The sequence below is a fragment of the Vombatus ursinus genome, unplaced genomic scaffold (assembly GCF_900497805.2).
Source record: "Vombatus ursinus unplaced genomic scaffold, bare-nosed wombat genome assembly UNPS02010461.1, whole genome shotgun sequence".
NCBI classification, from domain to species: Eukaryota; Metazoa; Chordata; class Mammalia; order Diprotodontia; family Vombatidae; genus Vombatus; species Vombatus ursinus.
Genome location: NW_020950239.1, coordinates 4,967,467 through 4,990,206, shown reverse-complemented (window position 1 = coordinate 4,990,206; position 22,740 = coordinate 4,967,467). Strand labels below are relative to the sequence as shown.

The window sequence follows — 22,740 nt, the reverse complement described above, 5'->3', positions numbered from 1 at the left end:
GAAAGCCTATGCAAAGGCAGGGAAGGGAGATACAGGGTTTGAGAAACAGCATAGAGGACAGCTGGGTGGGAGGGAGCCAGGTGGTATAGTAGATACACTGGTGGCCTGGAGTCGGGAAGACTCATTTTTCTTTCTTTTTTTTTTTTTTTTTTTTTGCTTTCTGGTGAGGCAATTGGGGTTAAGTGACTTGCCCTGGGTCACACAGCTAATAAGTGTCAAGTGTCTGAGGCCATATTTGAACTCGGGTCCTCTTGACTTCAAGGCCTGAGTTCTATCCACTGAACTACCTAGCTGCCCCTGGAATACTCATTTTCATGAATTCAAATACAGCCTCAGACACTTGCTAGCTGTGTGACCCTGGGCAAGTCACTTAACCCTGTTTGCCTCAGTTCCTCATCTATAAAGTGAGCTGGAGAAGGAAATGGCAAACCTCTGCAGTATCTTTGCCAAGAAAACCCCAAATGGGGTCATGAAGAGTTGGGCGTGACTGAAATGAGTGAACAGCAACAACACAGTTGAGCTGGACCAGAAGAGTGCATGAAAAGAGTAACATCTATACCAAAAAGTTGTAGCACTAGGTTGGAGCCGGACTGTGATGGGATGAAAAAGCCAAATGAAGAGTTTATACTGGAACCTTTAGGGTTACTGAGTGACATGCTCACTCTTGAATGTCTGGAAAATCAGTTTGGCTGCTTTGTGGAGCAGGGCTAAGGCTTGAGGAAGGGAGACCAATGAGAAGGCCGCTAGAATTGTCTAAGCACCGAGTGATGAGGGCCTGGACTATGGTGGTAGCTATCTGAATAGAGAAAAAAGGGGGGATGAATGTGGGAGATATTTTGGAGGCAGAAATAGGAAGACTAAGGAACTGATTGGGCATGGGGAGTGTTTCCAGGCAGTCAATATTTAAACTGCTTAAAAACCCTGTAACCAAAGGGGGAAAAAGACTCCCCCTGGACTGGGCTGGGTCTATTCCTGGTACTGCTGAAGCACATTTAAACTGAGAGCCCTTTGGAGAGATTACCAACAACTGGAAATGCTTTTGGCTGGAGCACCTGGAAATGGGGCACGACCCATCTCTAGTACCTTTCAGCCAATTATCTTCCCTTTCCCTCTGTTCTCTTCCCGTTATTAAAATTTAGGTTAAGGTAATATTATTTATTCATTATTTACTTCAAATGTCTGTTAAGTTCTTCTACATAGTTCTTCTGATCCAAAATCGCAGTAATTTGGCCATCTCTGGGAAAAAAGAAATGAAGATTTCTTAATAATATAATAAATATTATATATAATAAATACTTAATGATCCAAGAGTGATGATTCCCCTCCCTCCTTTTCACAAAACAAAAAATCAGGATCATGACCCAGAAACAGGTCCAGAAAAGGGAGCTGGGTGCTAGGATGCAATGCCCTTGTAGGTCCAGTGAGCTAGGCAGCCTGGCTGCCTTACGTGCCTTAAGCATGGAGCCAGCACCAAGACCTGGGCTCAGGTCCAGTCTCTGTGTGGCCACAGCTATTTATAGAAAAGTCGATACTGATGAAAGGGAGTTTCCACACATGGCATGCCCACAATTCATAAAGTCTTTCTACAGGCTTAAAAACTCGAACCATGTGAGTTGTTAGTTGGTACAAGGGAAATATTCCTTAATTCTTTAACCGAACTGCTTCTGCCTAGCAAATACGGCTTTCCATCCTGACAGCCCCAAGACACGATTTAATTACAGTCCATTTCCCAGGTGTAACAGGGTCTATTCCATTTTATCCAATCAATCAATCCATACACAAACATTTAGTAAATACCTACTATGTGCTAGACACTATGGTTGGCATTCAGGATACAACAGGGTTATGTGATTTTTTCAAGGTCATCATTTACTGTAATGGCATGATGAACGTTGTCCTTGGCAATCAGAAAGGAACAACGTGATATCACTATGTTGGGGTCCAGGTACAGTGCATCCGACTGTGGCTGAGAAGATCAATATAAGCTAGGAAGGCTCCACCACAGGTCAGGCACAGACGGTCCCTATGAACATCTGGAGTGGAGATGTCTTTAAATCTGCGTATCTTGCATTTCTGATGATGTTTGTACACTATTTCTGCCACACATACAAATCCCCAAGTCACTACAATTTAAAAATGGATTAAATCTCCCAATGGATTTGAGTACTGGTTCACATTCTGGCTTTGACATGTACAACCTGCTTGCTTTGGTCAAATCCCTTAAACTCTCTGGAACTCAGTTTTCTTACCCAGAAAATGAAAAATGTACATGCAACAGATTATCTCTAAGTTCCCTTCCAGCTTTAGGTGGTATGATCATGTAAAATCTCTATGGACAATAGGAGGAGAAAGAACTAGGGAGCTGAAAAAAATCTTTTTTTCTAAGACCTAAGTATTCCAACATGTACAAAAGTACACAGGTCCAGATTTTAATTCAGAGAAACAGAGTATCACATGACTTTCCCAAACTACAGGATGACCACTGCAGAATAATAGGAAAGAGACCCTGGAGCCCATCATCCATCCATCTCATTTTAGGAATGAAAACCAGAAAAGTGAGACGATTTACAGAAGATCACACCTGGGTCATAATCAGAACCCAGCTCTCCAGAATCTTGGGTTGAAGGCTTTTCCACTAGGATGGAAATGCTTCTTAGCTCTAACAGGGAGTACCACAATAAAGAGCTATCCCAACCAGGATGAAAAACATCTTTGTAATTGTTCCACATCTATTCATTTATGAGCTGGACGTATTGCCTCTATTTTTGATCTATTTCTATGCTGCAGAATGTATATTTGAACAAGTCTAATCATAGACTTATTAATTTGTGATTAGACTTTAATAATAAAAGCGATGGGCACTGTTTTATGAGATTGAGAAGAAGCTACAATCCACTGAGTGAACAAATCTTTTTAAGTCAGTGACTCTCTAAGCGTGGCCAGGGACTCCAGAAATTTTCAGGACTCCTAAAGATCAAAACTATTTTCATAATAATCCTAAAACATTTATATTTCTAATATGGTAAATATCAATAGCTATACCCTACAAAAGCTTGGGGGGGGTGTCCTTAATAATTTCTTAGAGCGTAAAGGGTTCTCTGAGACCACGAAGATTGAAAAGACTCTGATTTAAATAAACAACGCCCTTTAAGTAAGAGTTCAGGCATGGTTGCCCTTTCCACGCCCATCATTTTGAAACTGATTGACCACACCTTTATCATGGACTCCCAACAACCAAAAAAATTAAGAACAGGAAAAGGAAACCCACTTTTCCTTGTATTACTTACCCTTCACTACCTTTAGTGCTGTTTCCATCCTTGAGATACATTGAAAAATCTATAACTCCAACCTAGAAGAATAATTTCCAAGATTTAATATGAAATTTGAGTTTCACCATCCCCTGTCTAAACAGGTCCTAAGTTTCACAACATAAAATTTTAGCTAGTCATTCACTCATTCAATCAGAAAGCACTTATTAAACACCTACTCTAAAAAAATAGGCTAGGAATTAGACTAGGTACAAGGGATGTAAAGACAAAAAGGAAGCTGCACTTGCCCTCAGAGAGCTTATATTCTATTGGAAGAAAAAACAGAACACACTAGATCTAGGTAAGCAACTAGAGGGTGGGGAATCTGGGTTCCTTTGGGGGAGGTGGCACCTTCACTGAGCCTCAAGGAAACATAGGGATTCTGTGATGTAGCAGCAAGGAGGGACAGACTACACATTCCTGATAACAGGGACCGCCTGAGTAAAGACACAGAGACAGAAGGTGGAACACCTGGCTTGCGCATAACCAGGCGTGACATTTTACAATAAGGTAAGAAAGGCAGATGAGGAGAACCACAGCATGAAAGGCTTTAAAAGCCAATCACAATAGTCTGGACTGTACCCTTGACCAACAGAGTGGTATGGCAGGTCCTGCACTTCAGAAGTACCAATTTGGTAGCCTTGTGGAGGACAGATGGTAGAGAGGAAAGCCTGGAGGCCTGGAGACCAATTAGGAGACTTTCACAGTAGTCCAGGCAGCAGGTGATAAGGACCTGAAGTAGGGTTGTGACCTTTCAAGTACAGAAAAGGTAAAATTTCCACAATCTGACCACTGACTGAATAATGGAGTTAGGGGGATGACAAGAAAGGAAAGAATCAGGCCAACATTTACATGGCACTTTTCAGTTTGCAAAATGCTTTACAAACATTATCTCATGTTTGAAAGGTGTTTCACAAATATTATCTCATCTTATCCTTACAACAACCTTAATGAATAAGTTATCATTATCCCCACGTCATAGAAGAGGAAACTGAAGCAGGCAGAAGTAAAGTGAGTTGCCCAGGGACAGAAATCTTGTAAATGTCTGAGGCAGGATTTGAACTCAGGTTTTCCTGACTCCAGACACAGGTCTATCTACTGCACCACCTGGCATGATGGAGAATGGTGATTTGTGATGAAAAAGGTATGTTACCTAGTACTAAAATTAATTAATTTAAATTAATTTATAAACTAATTTATCAAGTCATGCTCCTGTCCGGATTATATATATTTATTATCTATCAATAAACATTGTGATGCTTTAAGAAAAAGAAAAAAAAAGTTAGATTGAGGAGGACTGGAATTTTGTTTGATATAGAAGCAACTTCTCTAAGCAAAAAAGATGAAAAAAGAGGGTAGAAGGATAAATCAAGTCAGGTGGATTTGATCTTTGCTCAGTGTTCCTCTTAGCCCACTTCTCACCAAACCCAACCTCCATCCCATGTTCTTTAAGATTCTCATTTTCTGAAAAAGAAGGTGGTCTAGCCACACCAGATCTCAAACTATATTATAAAGCAGTAACCATCAAAACAAATCTGGCTAAGAAACAGAGTGGTGGATCAGTGGAATAGATTAGGTACAAATTACACCGTAGTAATCTAGTATACGATAAAGCCAAAGATCCAAGTTTTTGGAACAAAAACTCAATTAGAAAACAGTATGGCGGAAACTAGGTATTGACCAACATCCCACACTATATGCAAGATAAGGTCAAAATGGCTGCATGATTTACATATAAAAGGTGAAGCCATAAACAGATTAAGAGAGCATGAAATTCTCATATACAAAGTAGAAGAGAAAAAGAGAATTTTGTATGAAACCATCAATCTGTATTATGTATAACCTGTTTTTTATGAAGATATAGTAAATTCAGTATGCTACTTTCAAAGTTAAACTATTCCATGCTCTCCCTTTTTTTTTTATCTGTCAGATTTATGGATAAGGGAAGAATTTAAGACCAAAGAAGATATATAGAGCATTACAAAATATAAAATAGATAATTTTGATTACACAAATTAAAAAGGGTTTGCACAAACAAAACCAATGCAACCAAGATTATAAGGAAAGCAGAAAACTGTGGGGAAATTTCAACAAGTATCTCTAATAAAGGCCTCATTTCTCAAATATGTAGAGAACCGAGTCAAATTTATAAAAATACAAGTCACTCTCCAATTGATAAGTCGTCAAAGGATATGAACAGGCAGTTTTCAGACAAAGAAATCAAAGCTATCTACAGCCATATGAAAAAATGTTCTAAATCACTATTGATAAAGAAAGGCAAATTAAAACAACTCTGAGGTTATCACCTCGTACCTATCAAGTGACTAATATGAGACAAAAGGAAAATGTTGGATGTTAGAGGGAATGTGGGAAAGCTGCAACACTAATGCACTGTTGGTGGAGTTGTGAACTGATCCAACCATTCTGGAGAACAATTTGGAACTATGCCCAAAGGGCTATAAAACTGTGCATACCCTTTGATCCAGCAATACCACTGCTAAGTCTATATCCCAAAGACATCCAAAAAAGGGAAAAGGACATATTTGTACAAAAATATTTATAGCAACTGTTTTTGTGCTGGCTAAGAACTGGAAACCGTAAGGATTTCCATCAACTGGGGAATGGCTAAACAAGCTGTGGTATATGGTTGTAATGGGATATTACTGTGCTATAAGAAATGACAAGCAGGATGATTTCTGAAAAACCTGGAAAGACTTACATGAACTGATGCAAAGTGAAGTGAACAGAATTAGGAGAATATTGTACACAGTAACAGCAATATTGTTAAATGAAGAACTGTGAATGACCTAGCTATTCCCAGCAATGCAATGGTCCAAGACAATCCCAAAGGACTCATGACGAAGTATACAATCCACCTCCTGAGAAAGAACTAATACTGATTGAATACAGACTAAAGCATGCTATTTTTCACTTTCTTTCTTTCATCTTTTCTTTTATTTGAGTCTTCTTGTACCAAATTACTAACATGGAAATGTTTTACATAATTGCACATGTATAACCTATATCTGATTGCTTACCGTCTCAGGGATGGGGGAGGGAGGGACAGAATTTGGAACTCAAAACTTTAAATAAAAATGTTAAAAAATTGAAGAAAAAAAAGATTCTCATTTTCTTTCATCCTGCTTCTTTCTTTTTAATTCAGGTCAGAGAGGTATTCTGTCTTCACTTTCAAATACCACCTTTTTTCTTTCCACCTTCTCCAACCCTGAATTCTCCTTCCCCCAGGGTGAAACTTGACAGTGATTCATCTCTAGCATTTCATTCAGCAGAGGGGAAGATTTATAGCAATGCAGTATAATTAGGAGAGAGAAGACCATGTATCAAATGCTGGCTTTTCAAAGGCATTAAAAAAAAAAAGACCCTATCTAGAGTCTATGCAAAGTCCCTTATCTCTTATATTCACAAGAGAATTAATCAAAGGACTCCTAACTGTAACTCATTTATAAGACTCTTCTTTAATTTGGTTGGTGGAACCATGCTGACTTAGATACTGAGAGCATCATTTAACCCAGAATGATGTGAAGGCTGCCTGTAGCTACGTACCTGGGAGTCCAAATCTTCTCCTTTCATGCAGAAATTAGCATCAATGACGTTCAGACCCACTAACAAACCAGCGATGATTGCCCCTTCCTCTTCCATCATCAGGGCATTGGGCTCATAGAATTCACTGCAAGACAAACCCAGGAGAAGGCTCACACACATGAACTTCTCAAGAATTCTATAACTTTAATTAAACGAGAAAAAGGTATATTGTTGTATCTGAACACTTCATTTCATCTAATTGTTTTAATCTGTGCAGAGATGATATAAACTGGACTAGATCTGATTTTTCCTTCTGTTCCTTTCGCTTAGTGATTCTCCCTCAGCAAGTTGAGAAATTTCTGAAAGGCAAAGGGAGATGGAACGAAGGGCATGGCTGAGCTCTAAGCTGGATAAACAAACAGCTCCTCCACCAGTGAAAGGACAAGCTATTTTCACTCTGTATATCAAAGGAAACTTGAAGCATCCTGGCTCTATGATCTTTCTGTTCTCCCAGTAACTCTCCTCCAAACCTGGGTGATCCACACATTCAGAAATGGAGGACACCAGCGTCAGCATTCTTGCCTTCAAAAGCTAAGAAATCTTGGCTCTGTCCTACCTACCTGACATCATTGTTGACCACTGTATAGAATTCATTTTTTTTCATGAGACACAGTTATAGAGAACAGAGAAATGTGGCCAAGCCAAGCATCTTAAAAAGAGGTCATCTAGCTTGGAACTTACACTTGGTCAACGATGCCCCAAAGTCAAGAGACTAATCCCTGGTCTGCCACTGATGGGTGATCTGCTCCAGGGCTCACATCCAGCTTCTGAATTCCTATCGCACTTATGACGTGAATCATATACTACCACTATCAACAGTTTTGTGGAGGTTAAGTCTTTTTTTTTCTTTCTGGTGAGGCAATCGGGGTTAAGTGACTTGCCCAGGGTCACACAGCTAGTAAGTGTCAAGTGTCTGAGGCCAGACTTGAACTCAGGTCCTCCTGATTCCAAGGCTGGAGCTCTATCCACTGCACTACCTAGCTGCCCCAGGGTTAAGTCTTTCTTCCATAATTATACAGTTAGTTTTGTTTTGTTTTGTTTTTTTTTACAAAAACTAGGAAAGGTCATTGTTCTTTTGACCCCTAAGTCATTAGCACACAGTAAACCACTGTATAAATATTTGTTGACTCAAATGGTGGAGAATGATCCCAGGTGAAGGAAGGTGTAGAAAGGGTATCGAAGAAGCTCATTCCTGGAGATCTATAGATGGATCCTCCCCTTGATTCAACTCAAAACAATGCACTATGCAGTAGAATACTTCCATCCCTCCATTAAGTGGAAGGCGGGGTGTGGTGAATGGGCTTGGGTTTTCCAAGTTTGGCTGAACCTGGCGCCTGGTAGTGGTGACAGCAAGGAAGAAGCATATCTAAGCCCAGGCTCTGCACCCCACCTGTACCAGGCTGCTCTGTTCAGTGGCCTAAATAAGTCTCTGCTCAGTTCTTAATACTCTCCTAATGTTCTCTCAGTTGCCTGGTTTTCTCAGATTCTTGAAAGTCTTCTTACTATGAGTCACTGCCAAGCACCACCTATGCAATGAATGGTTCAAAAGCCTTCCTTGTTCTAAGGTGAGAAGTCTGGGATGGACAAGTTTGTTTTTTTCAAGTCTTTTCTATTGATCTTTGGTTTTTATACAACCTTCATTTAAAAATATGTTCTTCCCCTACTCCCTAGCCATTAAGCTATCCCTTACAAGGGATGAAGATAGGGATTGGATGGATTTTTTTATTTCACTGGCACAGGGAAGGCCTAGATGAGGAAAGAAAGAAGGAAGGAAGGAAAGAAATAAAGAAAGAAAGAAAAAGAACAAAGGACGGAAGGGAAAGAGAAAGAGGGAGGGAAGAAAAGAGAAAGAATGAACAAAAGAAATAAATAGGGGGGAAAAAGCGTTTTAGTGAAATCAACCAACAGAGCAACCATATTTGACAGTATATGCGATATTACACACCCAGAGTCCCCTAAGCCTGCCAAGAAGGGAAGGAGTTTTACTTTCTCAACTCTTCACCACAGCCTAGTTAGGTCATTATAATTACATAGCATTCAGTTTTGTTTGAGAGACCAAATGCCTTTCTATACACCAAAGAATGCCAGGCATGTTGCGAGTGGAAATTACAAATCTCTTTCTTTCAGGTCTGAAGTTCCCCGGGAAGGATCAAAGCTCTCCATTATGTGGCGCTCACCTGAGAAGTTCCTTCTTATTGATCAGGGCTTTCATGTATTCCGAGAGCTTCTTCTGCATCAATGCCAAGCGGAGCCAGGCTCTCCCTCTGCCCACAGGCGTCCTAAAGGACAGGTAAAAGCAAGGTGAGAGGTATGTTACCATTCAGTCCTCTGGGAGCCTGACCTCAGTGATTCCAGGCAGAAGCCTCTGCAGGGCAGCATTCTATCTGCAGAACGCTTCTCTCTGTGGTTTCCACCAAATGACCTAGAGGAGAATTTTCCTCCTAGATTTGCACAAAGAGACCTCCTTGAATGTTAGCTGCAAATGTCTGACCACAAGTTACTAGGGGAGAGCTAAGACATTCAGCACGGAATGGGCAGGTGATCAACAATACCCCCTGGACCATCAACCCCAAACCCTCCAAAAATCAAATCAACTCTAACTTTATAGCAGATTTGCCATTCCCCCTTAACAAGTCTTAGAGAATATTCTAAAATTGTCTTTTTTATTATTATGACATGGACAAACACCAAGAAATAGAAATATTTCTCTATACAAAGAAGAGGAAAAAAAGGGTGCCCACACTACAATTATTTTTGAATGTTTCAAATTTAACATATTAGTTCCAGCACCTCCCCTGTTCATCTGGCGTCACCTTCTAAAGGTCTTTCTGCTATTTTCTGATTATTTTAAGGGACATCACACTTTTTCTTTTTTTTTCATTTTAGAGTCATTATAGCTGAACCAAACACAAAAATAAAATCTCTGCCTTGTCACAAATAAGCGCGTGCACGCACACACACACACACACAGGTCCTGTCCATCTGAAAACTTATGTCTCATTCTGCATTTGAGAATCCAATACCTCTCATCTCTAGGCTTCTAGGAATCACAACTGGTCACTGAACTGATTTGTGTTAAGTCTTTCACAGCTGTTTTCCTTTACAATATTGTAGTCTTCGGATTCTGCTCAATTCACTTTGCATTAGCTCATAGAAATCTTCCCAGGTTTCTCTGAATCTATCTCTTCCATCATTTCTTACAGTACAATAATGTATCATTACATTCATAAACCACAGTTTGTTCAGCCATTCTCCAAATGATGGGCACCTCCTTAGTCTGGAATTCTTGGACACAATAAAAGCGCTTCAATAGACATTTCTGGAGACGTGGGTCATTGTCTTTTTATTTCCTTGGGATAAAACTCTATGTACATACTGTGTGATGACTTTTTGGGGATAGCTCCAAACTGCTCACAAGGATGGCTGAATCACTTCATAATTCCTTCAGCAGGGAACTGGTGTGCCTGTCCTGTGAAAGCCCCATCAACAAATGCTAGCTTTGGTTTTTGATCATTTTTTACTGATCCGATAGGGATAGAGTCAAATCTCAGAACTGTCTAAATCTGCAGTTCTCTTATTACTCAAATTTGGATTTGGAGATCTGGAACGTTATGGCCAATGGCTGTTCATGGCTTGTTTTTCCTTTCCCTTTAGAGAGCTGCCTGTTCACATCTGACTGTTTATCTTTTGGGAATGGATTCTGTTTTTATATAACTCCATATATAGTCTGGATATCAAACTTTAATCTGAGAAATTTGCTACAAAGAAGTTTTCATCTAATTTTTACTGCATTTTATTTCTGGGAACACTTTCACAGAACTGTCTATTTAATCTTCTGTGAACATCTCTACCCCTTATTCAGCCAAAAACTCTTTCCCTCTCCATTATTATGAAAGATATTCTTCTTTCCTTCTCTTCTAATTTGTTTATGACATTTCATATCCAGATCATGTGTTCACTTGGAATTTATTCTGTTACATGATTTGAGATGAAAGTTTAAACCAAATTCTTGACAGACTGTTTTTTAGCTTTGTGGGCAGTTTCTGAGTTTTGTTCCTGAATAGTCAAAATCCTTGGGTTTACTGAACACTAGGCTGCTATGTCCGACTGCTTCTGGGTCGTCTCCCTAATCTGCTCTCGTGATCAATTTTTTCTGTTTTTTGTTTTTTTTTAACCAGTACCAAAAAAACCAGCACTGCTTTGTAATAGAGTCTGAGATCTGGGACTGTACCGTGTCAAAATATTTTTTAAAATATCTATTGATATAATTACATCTCTTACATTTTTTGGTTCTTAATATGATCTGTTATGTTTATAGTTTACCTAATAGTGAATCAATCTTGCATTCCTGGGGTGACATTGGTTGGCGACTCCCTCTTACAATCCTGACTCACTCTAGCAGGTGGATTCTACAGAGGATAAATGGTTTCTACTCCCCATGTGATACTACAGATAACTGAAGGGCTGGGGAAGGGATGATTTTCTAATACTATTATTTTTGGGTAGACTTGTCTAAGTCTGAAGAGGCACACTGGTCACCCTCAATTGTTATAACTTTGGTGTCTACTTCTCCCTATAATTCTAGTGGCTTTTACTGAGCATGTATTGAGTATGTTTGGGGGCATGTGCACATCCATATGAATATTAAATACTGACATTATTTCATCACATATAGTGTCTTTAGACAAGTTAGTTTCCCTCCTTATCTTTTAACTCTGTCTAATTCTATGCTGGCATTATGAGAGAATATGACTGCTAATTTCTCTGAGGCATAATAAATTTGGCTCCACCCCTTCATCTGATTGCTCTGACTCTTTAGATTTCAAGGGTGTTTCTTACCAATAACACACTGGTATTTTCTGTTTTGTAACCGACTCTGCTCCCCTCCTGTTTTACGGGTGACCACCCCAATGAAGTGCATTGCTATGACTATCCCTCCATAATGGACTCCCCTTCTCCCACAACAGCTATTCCTAAATAAGAAGGTAAAGAAAGATAAGGAATCTAATTAATGCCTTGTTGTTGTTCAATTGTTCAGCCACTTCTGACTCTGTCCATGGGGTTTTTTTTGGCAAAGATACTGGAGTGGTTTGCCATTTCCTCCTCCAATATATCTCCATTTTACAGATGAGGAACTGAGGCAAATAAGGTTTAAGTGACTTGCCCAGGGTCACACAGCTATTAAGTATCTGAGGCTGGATTTGAAGTCAGATCTTCCCGATTTCAAGTCTAGCGCTCCATCCACTGCCGTACCCAGCTGCCCCCAATCAATACTAGTGATCCATAATTACAGTGGCCTATTCCTACTCCTGCCTCTCCTTTTTTTCACCAAGCCCAGATTCCAATCTCTGACTCTTATATGATAATTATCTTTTTAATACCAACTTTATGGTCATCCCTCAGAAGTTAAAGGCTGTTGCATATGTGAATAAACCCTCCTTGATTCTATTCTCCACTTACTCTGTTTCTCTCCTTGTTTGCTTTGCTATTGAGTCTAATATATTATTTACACCAAACTCTTCATGTATTTATGTATGTATTATTACTTGCCTTTATCTGATTCATAGAAGAGTGATATCAATAGTCCTTTTGATTCAAATAAGAGCGATGCCATTAGATGCCCACTCTGCCCACCCCTTCGTGCTTGCATATTCTTGTCCTAAGCATGCTGCGTTGGTATGAAATTTTAAGTTTTTCCAGTCTTCATGTCTCACCTACTTTTCTTATGTTTTCCTTCTCTTACAACCAACCAGAATAAAAACCACCCAGGCCCCGTGTCTGTCCTATTTTACTCTTTGGGTGGAGACATTAGCATTCTGAAGGGACACTTGTCACTTCTCCTTCTGGTGAAATGTCAGTATTTCACCATATTTTGGCTCTTCCAGTTTTTCAAACTGTATTGGCCTTTCTAGGTTTACCTTGACTCCCAAGTTTGCATTCCCAATTTTTACCTGGTTCTGCTTTTTTCATCAAAAATGCTTTCAAGTTTGGTATTTTATAGAAGGTCCATCTCATGATCCCCGTCTGAGATTTTACTTACTTCTGCAGGGTAAGTTACTATTGCTTTGCAAACTCTTCCCTTTGGCCTTTTGAAATATCACTTTACAAGATTTTTCTTCCTCCTTCATCATAATTGTTGTTAAGTCTTATGTGATCCTGACTGTGATCCTTTTGTGCGTGAGCTCTTTTTTTCCCCCCGGCTGTTCTCAGTATTTTTTCTCTGATTGGGAAGCTCTGAATTTTGGATATGATATTCTCAGGTATTTTCAGTGTGAAGATTCTTTCAGGAGGCAGATTCTATTTTCACTTTGTTCTCTGATTCTAATATATGTGGGCAGTTTTATGACTTCTTGAAATAGTCATGATTTTTTGAATTCAGATTTTTGGTTTAGTCATGGCTTTTAGAGGATCTGATAATTCTTAAAATTATTTCTCTTCAACCTGTTTTCCAGTTCAGTTGTTTTTCTATAGCTAATAACTTACGTCTTTTTTTTAACCTTCTGATTTTGTTTTAATATTTCCTGTTGTCTCACGGAATCACTGCATTCTGAATGCTCCATTCTATTTTTCAAGGAATCCACCATTTGGATAGAGTACTTCCTATTTATTCTCCTTTTGTTTCCTCCTCAACTCATTTCATTCGTAATTTTCTTTTGATCTCTCATTTTCTTTCTTGTGATTACTCTTGTAGTCTTTGCAGCCAATCCATTTTTAACTCTGAAGGTTTCCTGGTTGTTGCATGATTCCTCTCTTCTTCTGGGTTTACCTCTTGAGTTTCTTTCAACCCACAATATTTTTCCACTGTTTTCCTCTTTTTATCCATGATTTCAGTCTCAGCTGATCGGGGTTTTTGCACTTGGCCCAATCCTGTCTTGAAATTTTGGATATATTGTCTAAGGCTTGTTGAGTCCTGCTCCCCCTACATTCAGGGTGCTGCTACGGCTCTGCATGGGACGGTTGGTGTCAGGCCCCAACCTCTGCCTCAATCCTGGCTTCTGAATCAATCTCTTGGTTATCTAGTCTGGGCTTTAGTCTCGATGGGGCTTCACCTTCTTGCACGGTCCACCCTGGAGTCAGTTTTATTTCGTCTGGTGACAATGGTCTCAGGTCCCCTGGCACAGTTTCCATCCCTACGATGCTTCTCCGCCTTCTACCCATCCCCCTTCCCTCCTCCACACACTAGCAGTATGCTAGACTCTAGCACCCAGTAAAGGAGTTGGCCTTGTCTCCTCCTTGGCTCTCAGCGCTGTAAGAAGTGCACAGCTTGGCTCAACTTTGCCATTCAATGAACCATGGGGGCTGGCTCCAATCCACGCTTATGTTCTGACAGACCAGGGCATAGCAGGTCCCTGACTGCTGGTGCCCACACGGGTGTGACAGTTCCGTGTTCAGGGGCTAGCGGGCTGGCTGCAGGTCCATCTGCAAAAGACCTCACGGGCATCCTTGGCTCAGTTCCTCTTCAACTCCTGGGCTTCCTCATTTACTTGAATTAGGTGCAGGGTTCTCCCTGGACCCATTGGTCCTTTTCAGGCTCGGTTTTGGAGTGGACATTTAAGCTTCCTTCTGCTTCTTTTCAGATTTCTTTATCCCACGATAGTCTTTCTGGATTCTTCTTCAGATATTTGCTGGGGAGAGCTATGCTTCTCTACCATGTTCTCCATTCCTATCTCCCGGGAAGCCCACCCAAGAGAAAGTTTTAGGTGTTATTTCCTGGAATGGCCCAGCCTTTTTTTTTTTTTTTGTTAAACTACAATTTTGCATCTTCTTAATTCTCTGCTGTTGATTACTAGCCACATAATCCTTAATTCTTCTCATTAGCCAGGAAATCGTCATTATAATTCCAATTTCCCAAAGCTCACTGTTTCTAAACAACAATCCACCCCAAAATAAAATGGTACGGAGGGTCTGACATGAAGAGAATCTATCTGAGCTAGAATGCTAGTTCTCCCTCAAAGGTAGCAGTCAGTTTTTCATTCTGCACATTACCAATCTCCCCCACCAGTGCCTAGTCATGCCAAGCACTCAACACTTAGGCGGGTGGGGGTGATGATCCCGAGTAGTGGTGATTACCAGATACCATCCTGCTTTATAGCCTGAGAGAGAACAGCAAGAGATTTAATCTGGGAAGCTGCAATCCAATCTCTTACTCACCTAAGGCCTGGAAGATCTTTGACACTCGCTGTTATCTCTCCGGCTTCAGGAACAAGCTTCTCCACCAGTTCCAGCGGGCCCCAGAAGGATTTGTTTTGCCCAAGAAAAGTTTTCTTGGCTAAGGCAAACAAAGAGACAAAAAATAGTTTTGTGTTGTTTTTTTTTTTTTAAACATGTACCTTTTGCCTCAAGTACTGTTCTCGGGGAGCTAATCCAAAGAATGAGTTAACTTTCTAAAATTACTCATGCTATTTATATCAGAGATACGGGGCAAAGTTTAACTTAGACATTCAGTAATTTATTTGTATGGGAAGAGAGAAAGAAGGAAGAAGAGAGAGGTTAAAAGAGACAGAGACAAAGATATGAAGAGATTTAATCAGTATCTGGAAAGCTTGGAATCAGGAAGACCTGAATTCAAATCTGGCTTCAAGACACTTCCTAGCTTACAAGTCACTTAGCCACTGTCTGCCTCAGTTTCCTCATCTGTAAAATGGAAATAATAGCACCTACCTCCCCAGATTGTTGAGAGGATCAAACGAAATAATATTTAGAAAGCATTTAGTACATTATCACATAGTAAGTGCTACATAAATATTAGCTATTATTATTATTACAATTAAAATTGGTCTATTGCCAATTTTTAGCAGCTTTGGCCATCATCCTACTCAGTCTTCTTCCTCAATTTTAGTCATTTCTGATACTTAGTTTACTATCTCAAGTCTTCTTAGTCCTGTCACCCTAAACAATCAAGTGACTTTCTCTTTCCTAGTATTTACATCAACAAATCTTTTCCACTTATGAGTCATAAGCTCCCAAATAAGACTCCTTTGATTTTGCACTTTAGTTTGGAAATGCAGTCATTCACTTTTAAGCAGCAAAATAAATTTTTTTTGGTGTCATTAGCATGACTTTTAAAAAAATGATTACTAGTTTTTAACATTTAAAAAAACTGAGTTCCAATTTCTCTCCCTTCCTCCAGGCTCTCTCCAACCCACCCTCTGAGAAGGCAAGCAATATGATATTAATTATACATATGAAATCAAGGCAACAAAAAACTTAAAAAGGAGCAATGGCTTTGGAAGGAACATTTCTGCTAAGGTATCTGTTTCATGTTTTTAGAGGACACACAAACAATTCCAAACACCATTAAACAATCCATCATTGTAAAAGAAAGAAATGTTATTTGTTGAGTTATTAATGTTTGATGACTTTAGAAGTAGATACTTCCTAAGCTACCGACTCGAAAATCCTTAGAAAAGTCTGGTTTACTCCTCTATTTGGTAACAGATGAATAGCAGTTTTCTAGGATTTGGATATATTTTTAACCTGACACACCATATTAAGAAGAAGTGGAAAGAGCACTGACTTCTAGGATTTAGATATATTTTAACCTGACACACCATATTAAGAAGAAGTGGAAAGAGCACTGACTTTGGGTGTACCCATGTTTGACTCAAGGCTTAGCCTATGGTCTCTTTCAGCCCTGGCTCTATGATCCAATAAAATTTTTTATTTTACAACTTCAAAATAAATTTCATTGCGAGTTCCACTATATTATAGCACAAAGGTCCAAATGTGTTAAGTGTACCCTACCCCTTTACTAAGCTGTAGTCCATGGTACTGGAGTCACTGGCCTGCAGTACTCAAAGATGGACACCCACACTCCTGTGTACAATTCAGGGGCTGCTCATCTGGGAGCAGAATCTTGTCTGGAGCCCTCAAAGCCTTGGGATTAACATGATATTACTTAACTACAGAGTCAAAGAGATGTCAGTGATCATTCCGTCTAAGCTCCTCATTTTATACACGAGGAAATGGAGTCAGAAAGAGGAACTAGCTTCCTCCATGGGGCACTGCTCGTGACATCTGGCACAGGGCTAGACCTACTGGTGTGGCTGAGTGATAGAGGTCATGCTGTCCCTCGTGACAGAGTGTCTTTTAATTTAGAACTGTTCAAAGTTAGACTTTTAACTGTTCTGTGCAACAAGTGAAGGAAGTCTTCAGTGATGCAGGAGGTAGTCCTTATGATGGCCAAGAGTTCTCTTACAGTCTCTAACCAAGACACTTGAACAGGGGAAATTCATTCCTCTGAACATTAAATTTGTCAGCATTCAAGAGAAATTAAACCTATTAACAATAATAATGATAATAATAACTAGAGTTTCTATGGGCAGCTAGGTGGCACAGCGGAGAGGGTGCTGGACCTGGAGTCAGGAAGAACTGAGTTCAAATCTGGCCTCAGGCATTTACTAGCTGCCTGACCCTGACCAAGTCACTTTTAACCCTGTTTGCCTCAGTTTCCTCATCCGTAAAATGAGTTGGAGAATGAAATGGGAAAAAAATGCCAGAAACACCCCAAATGGGGGTCAAACATGAGTGAAACTGAACAACAAAAAGGATTCTATAGTATTTTAAGGCTTGCAAAGCCCTTTACAAACATGATCTCATTTGATCACCACAGTAACCCTGTGAAGGAATTGCTATTATTACTATCCCCATTTTACAGAAGAGGAAACTGAGGCACAGAGCATTTAAGGGACTTGCCTAGAGTCACACAGCTAGGAGGTGCAGGATTTGAATTCAGGTTTTCTACTAACTCCAAGTCCAGCAATTTATCCACCACGCCACTTTACAGGAGTGAGAGTATGGAAAGAACACTGGGTTCAGAGTCAGGATTTGAGTTCAAATCTCATCTTTACTGCTTACTAAATGTGTGACCCTCAGTAAGTCACCACACCTCCTCCACGTTTTAGTTCACCAGCTGTAAAATGAGGAAGTGGGACTAGGTGCCCTCCCTTCTAGCCCCTCAATCCTATTATAGAATGTTGCCACGGTTAATTTTATGCAGCTAAAAACGGGGCTTTATTCCCCAAGAGAGCTAAGCACTGGGCTTTAAAGATAGTAACCATAAACTGATATGCAAACAGAGACAGAAAGAGAGACAGACAAAGAGAGAGACAATGGCAGAGACAGAGAGACAGACAGTAGGAGGGAGAGAGGGAGGGAGGGAGAGAGAGACAGAAAAAGAGACATAGAGAGAGAGACAGAGAGAGAGAGAGAACCCCCTGGGGTAACTCGCCAGGAAGGCGCTCCCCGGCTCCCCTCAATGCCCAGCTGGCCCTCTTCACACACCGTGCACCCTCTCCCTCACTCTGGGAGGCCACACCTTTTAAGCCATGTTTCAGGCAGTGCTCCATGACCACAAAGAACTGCTGGAGAGGGGCATAGTCGGAGTCGAGGGTTCTCCCCAGGTTGAGCGCCGACTCGATCAGCCCCTTTATACTCAGCTTGGCCATGTTCATCAGGTTCATTCGCTCATTGGCCATCAGATAATTGGGGTCTGTAAACAAGAGGAGAGAGATGGCACTGAGTTACCTTAACAGTCATAACAAGCCCGACACCAGGGTCCACTCTCGTGAATACCCATTTTAAAACGACCACACGTGAGGTTTGCTAGAGACATTCAGATAACGTCCATTTTGCCTCCTTAACATTTTCCCATAGTGTTCTGATACCCTTAACCAAAAATAATGTCCTGACCGTCTGTCAACCTAACTAGGGTATATGCCACTGTTCTGGGCTAGGCCTGACTCAGTCTAGTCCCCAGGTACTTTATGTTTGATATGAGAATGAAATGAGACACTCATTCAAACAACAGTGAACAAAAGGTTTATTTAGTCATGGCAAGAAAAAGATGTTAAACCAGGATATGCGACGAGGACAATGCATGCCGATTAGCTGAGCCAGAGCCCTGTTCTTAATTCTAGTGCCCTCCCTGGGCTGATTACCTCTAATTTATGCTGTCAGTATCTTGGCTGAACGTGGTTGTCTCTTCCATTAGATCATGAGCTCTTTAAGGCAGACTGTCTTTGGATCTCCAGAGGTTAGAACAGTGCCGGGTACACGGTAGGTACTTAGTAAGTGTTTACTGAGTAACCAGTCTGCCACACAGCAGAGCAAGCCTGGAGCTCCCACCCTGGGGACCAAGAAGGGATGAAGAGCCTGAACCTTTTACTTTTAGTCTCTGGGCCAATCAAGTTTCAAGGTCTATTTCAGTACCATGTAAGAAAAAACTAGTCTAATTTGCATAAGGGAAAGGCTTAAGCTATTCCCACCAGAGCAGCTTTTCAGTAAAAAAGATATTTTTTTCCCCAAGGTCAAAGAGTTTTAAGATCTGGACATGTGTATTAAAAGCTGCCTATGACATGTAGGTCAAATAAAAAGAAAAGATTGTGCTAACCATACAGAAGTATTCATGTTTGATAGCTATGGAGCCTTTAAAAAGCCATGAATTTTAAACTTTTCAGCATGATTTTTACTTTAAGGTTTGCAAAAACACTTTACCTATATCATCTCATTTGATGGCATACCCTATGAGAGAAGAGCTATTATTATCCCCATTTTACAGAGAGTAAACTGAGGCTGAGAGATTGACTGATTTGCTCAGAGTGACACAGATAGTTAAATGAGGCAGAATTCAAACCCAGGTCTTCCTGAAAGTAATTTTACTTGCCACCAATTTTCTCCCATAAATCACAACCCAACTGAACAATTACTCAACATCTCCAATGTACAAAGCTAACATAACAATCCTGCTCTTCAATGGATGGATGTGATGTTGGGTTCTCAAGCGCTATGGAAGAGAAGTACCACTTCCGGAAGGCACCATCAAATGGGATGGGCTCTGAGTCCACTCCTGGCCTTAGACTGCGCCTCCTGCTTTAGGACCAGCCCAGCCAAGGATGGAGGGCACAGCGTGAGCATTGCTGCCAAGTGGATGAACTCTCTGGCCACAGTGACCAATGAAACAAGCACAAATGGCTGGCCATCGGTCTCGTGCAGCTACCTTCCAACCCCTCAGGGATGAGGGCAGAATGGCAGGTCTATGCAAAGAAGATCTAGGAGTCACTTGGATTTCATACCAGCCATAACCACTCATATAACTCCAAAAGTAAGTTCATTGTCCACATTGACCAGTAAATTGCTCATGTGCTGGAGAAAGTGAAACAATCCAATTGACAAAAATTTACTAAGGACCTATTATGTGCAAGGCACTGGGCTAAGAGTCAGGGATACAAAAAAAGGAAAAAGAAGGTCCCTGCCCTCAAGTAGCTTACAATCTAATCACAGCAACATGAGCATTCTTGCTATATAAGAAACCAGAAGACAAAGCAGTTGCAGCCCCATCTATCTATCAACCAATCGATTCTTGAAATTGACAAGGAATTATTAAGCTCTATGTTCTAGGCACTGGAAATATAAAGAATGAAGCAACTTCAACTTTCAAGGTGTTTACAATTCTTGGTGGAGAAGGGGTACACAACAAGAAGATGCTGATGCCTAAGGATGTGTAGAATAAAATTTTAAATTAAATTAAATTTAAAACGAAGTAGTTAAACACCAGGCTGTCAGGAAGAGAAAGCACTAGCAGGTGGGGGGCAGGGATCAGGAAAGGCTTAAACTGTATCTTAAAGGTCAGGTAAGGAGGGGGTACATTCCAGGCATGGGGGATGGTCACTGCAAAGCAAGGGAATGAGAGATGGAATGTTGCATCTGGAAGACAGAATAGAGAGAAGCAAGTTTGGCTGGATTGTAAAGTAGGGGAAGGATAGGAACATCCAATGGGTCTGGGAAGATAGATTGGGGAGAGGTTATGCAAGGCTTTAAAAGCTAAACAGAAGAGTGAAAAATCACTTTGGCAGCAGTATGGAGTATAGACTATTGTAAGGAGAGACTTGAGGGAGACCAACTTAGTTCAGAGGCGCTAAGGGTCTCAACTAAGCCAATGGCTGTAGAGAGAAGGGTTGAATAAGAGTCACGGAGGTAGGAAAAGCAAGACTTGGCCAATGAATGGTGTCATAGGGAGTGAGAAGTGGACCTAGATAGCTCATAGGATGGGCTCAGACAGACCAATAAAGGTGATGGTGGGATGGGTTTCACTTTGTTTTACTTGCTTTCTCAATGGGAGGGAGAAGAGGGAAATGTAGAAAGGGGAGAATTTAATTTAAAAAAAAAAAACAAACTACATTTGGGAAGAATTCTTCAAAGGGATGGAGGTCACATAAGATAAAATGGACATGAAATTATAACATGTTTACACAAACAAAATCCATGCAGATAGGGATACTACCAACAAAAAGGAAAAAATACCTTTCCATCAAATCTCTTATAACTAAGACATAAAGGGAATTAACATAAAGACCAAGAGCCATTCTCCAATAGTCAAATGGAAAACAATCTTTAAAAGAATTACAAAAGGCTATCAACAACCATTCGAAATATTGTCACAGATTAGTAATAACAAAAGAAATTTAAATCGAAACAATTGAGATTTTACCTCATGTGCAGCAAATGAGCAAAGTGATCAAAAACCAGGATAGTCAAAGTCTGAGGGGATGTGAGAATATGCCATGGGTGGAGCTCTCAAATACTCCATTCATTCTGGAAACCACTTTGGAGAAAAGTTACGAAACTGTGGATATCTTTTGACTTAGCAATCCCATGACTAGAGACATATACTCCAAGCAAAATATCTATAGTAATGAATTTTGTGGTAGGAAAAAACTAGAAACAAAAGTCTATTAATGAATTGATACACAAAAACAATAAATTATTTTACAGTAAGACATTGGAAACATGAGGAAATCTTGAGAAATACAGGAAGATTTATAAGAACTGATACAGAGTGAGATGAGCAAAACCAGAAGAATACACAATGCTCAAAAACATAAATAAATCACTAAAAGAAAGTTAACTCCAGGAAAGTGACAAACCAGCCCCAAAATGATGGAGTGAGCAGAAGAATGGCTGAATTCTCATACAACTACCCCCAGCAAAGATGGAAAAGATCAACAAATCAATGATTATGAAATCCAAGGAGAAAGGTCAGTAAGTACATTTTTTGAACCCAGATGCACAGAAAGAGACAGCCAGAAGCCTATGGACATTAAGGAAAGGGTCCTGGCCAGAAAACCTAGATCCAGGAAAGCAACACAGGGAAAACTCCTAGCCCACAGATTTAGAAACATGGAGAATGCAACTATGGATCCAGGGAAGGAATCCACCCAAGAAAAACCCTGCCAGGGAGTAACGCATAAGGAAGATTCCCAGCAAGTGGCCCGAGAACTGGCTGGTGAAACCAGACTTCTATGGTAGGGCTCAGAAAATGAGTCAGTCAATAAGTATTAAGTACCTACTATGTGCCAGGCACTGGCAACAAAGAAAGGCAAAAGACATTCACTGTCCTCAAGGAGCTAATGGGGGAGACAATAAGCAAACAAATGAGGACAAACAAGCTATAAGAGTATGAATAGGAAATAATTAACAGAGATGATAGGGCACTGAAGATGGACCCCTAAAAGGCCCTCGATGTTCCCACACAGCCCAGTCCCAGGCATTAGCCTGAGACATCTGGCCCACCCTAGACCACTTAGATTACTTAATTAGTTTACTTGACACTCCTTAATCCCATCCAGATCTTCCCACACTCTTTTTCTGTATAAAAATATCATTCCCATCCTCATCAAATGCACAGATTCTTAGAATCCTGCCAGCTTCTACTGGCTATACAATAAACCTTGTTACTCTGACTGAAAGAAGGCTTCAGTAGTCAAATTCTTTCAAGGCAGACCCCATGCCCTTGCATTTCAGGGTTCCCAGATTCCCAGCACCCCAAACC

The 22,740-nt window shown here is 40.4% G+C and overlaps 1 protein-coding gene across 9 annotated transcripts in view; it reads right to left on the bottom strand.

Annotated features, from left to right (window-relative positions):
- Positions 1-22,740, bottom strand: part of RUFY3 (RUN and FYVE domain containing 3) — a 129,914-nt gene that overhangs the window by 35,521 nt on the left and 71,653 nt on the right. For 8 of the 9 annotated variants that reach the window (XR_003568461.1, XM_027854478.1, XM_027854479.1 and 5 more), the window contains 6 exons: positions 18,229-18,402; positions 15,063-15,180; positions 9,089-9,190; positions 6,873-6,996; positions 3,288-3,349; positions 1,171-1,236 (listed from right to left, as the gene is read on the bottom strand). Coding sequence is in view for 8 of the 9 variants with exons in the window: in XM_027854477.1 (XP_027710278.1) it covers positions 1,171-1,236; positions 3,288-3,349; positions 6,873-6,996; positions 9,089-9,190; positions 15,063-15,180; positions 18,229-18,402 (646 nt within the window). In the remaining variant the exon portion in view is untranslated. Of the gene's footprint in view, positions 1-1,170; positions 1,237-3,287; positions 3,350-6,872; positions 6,997-9,088; positions 9,191-15,062; positions 15,181-18,228; positions 18,403-18,850; positions 18,996-22,740 lie in introns of those variants that run through there. The other variant, XM_027854475.1, reaches the window with a different exon arrangement.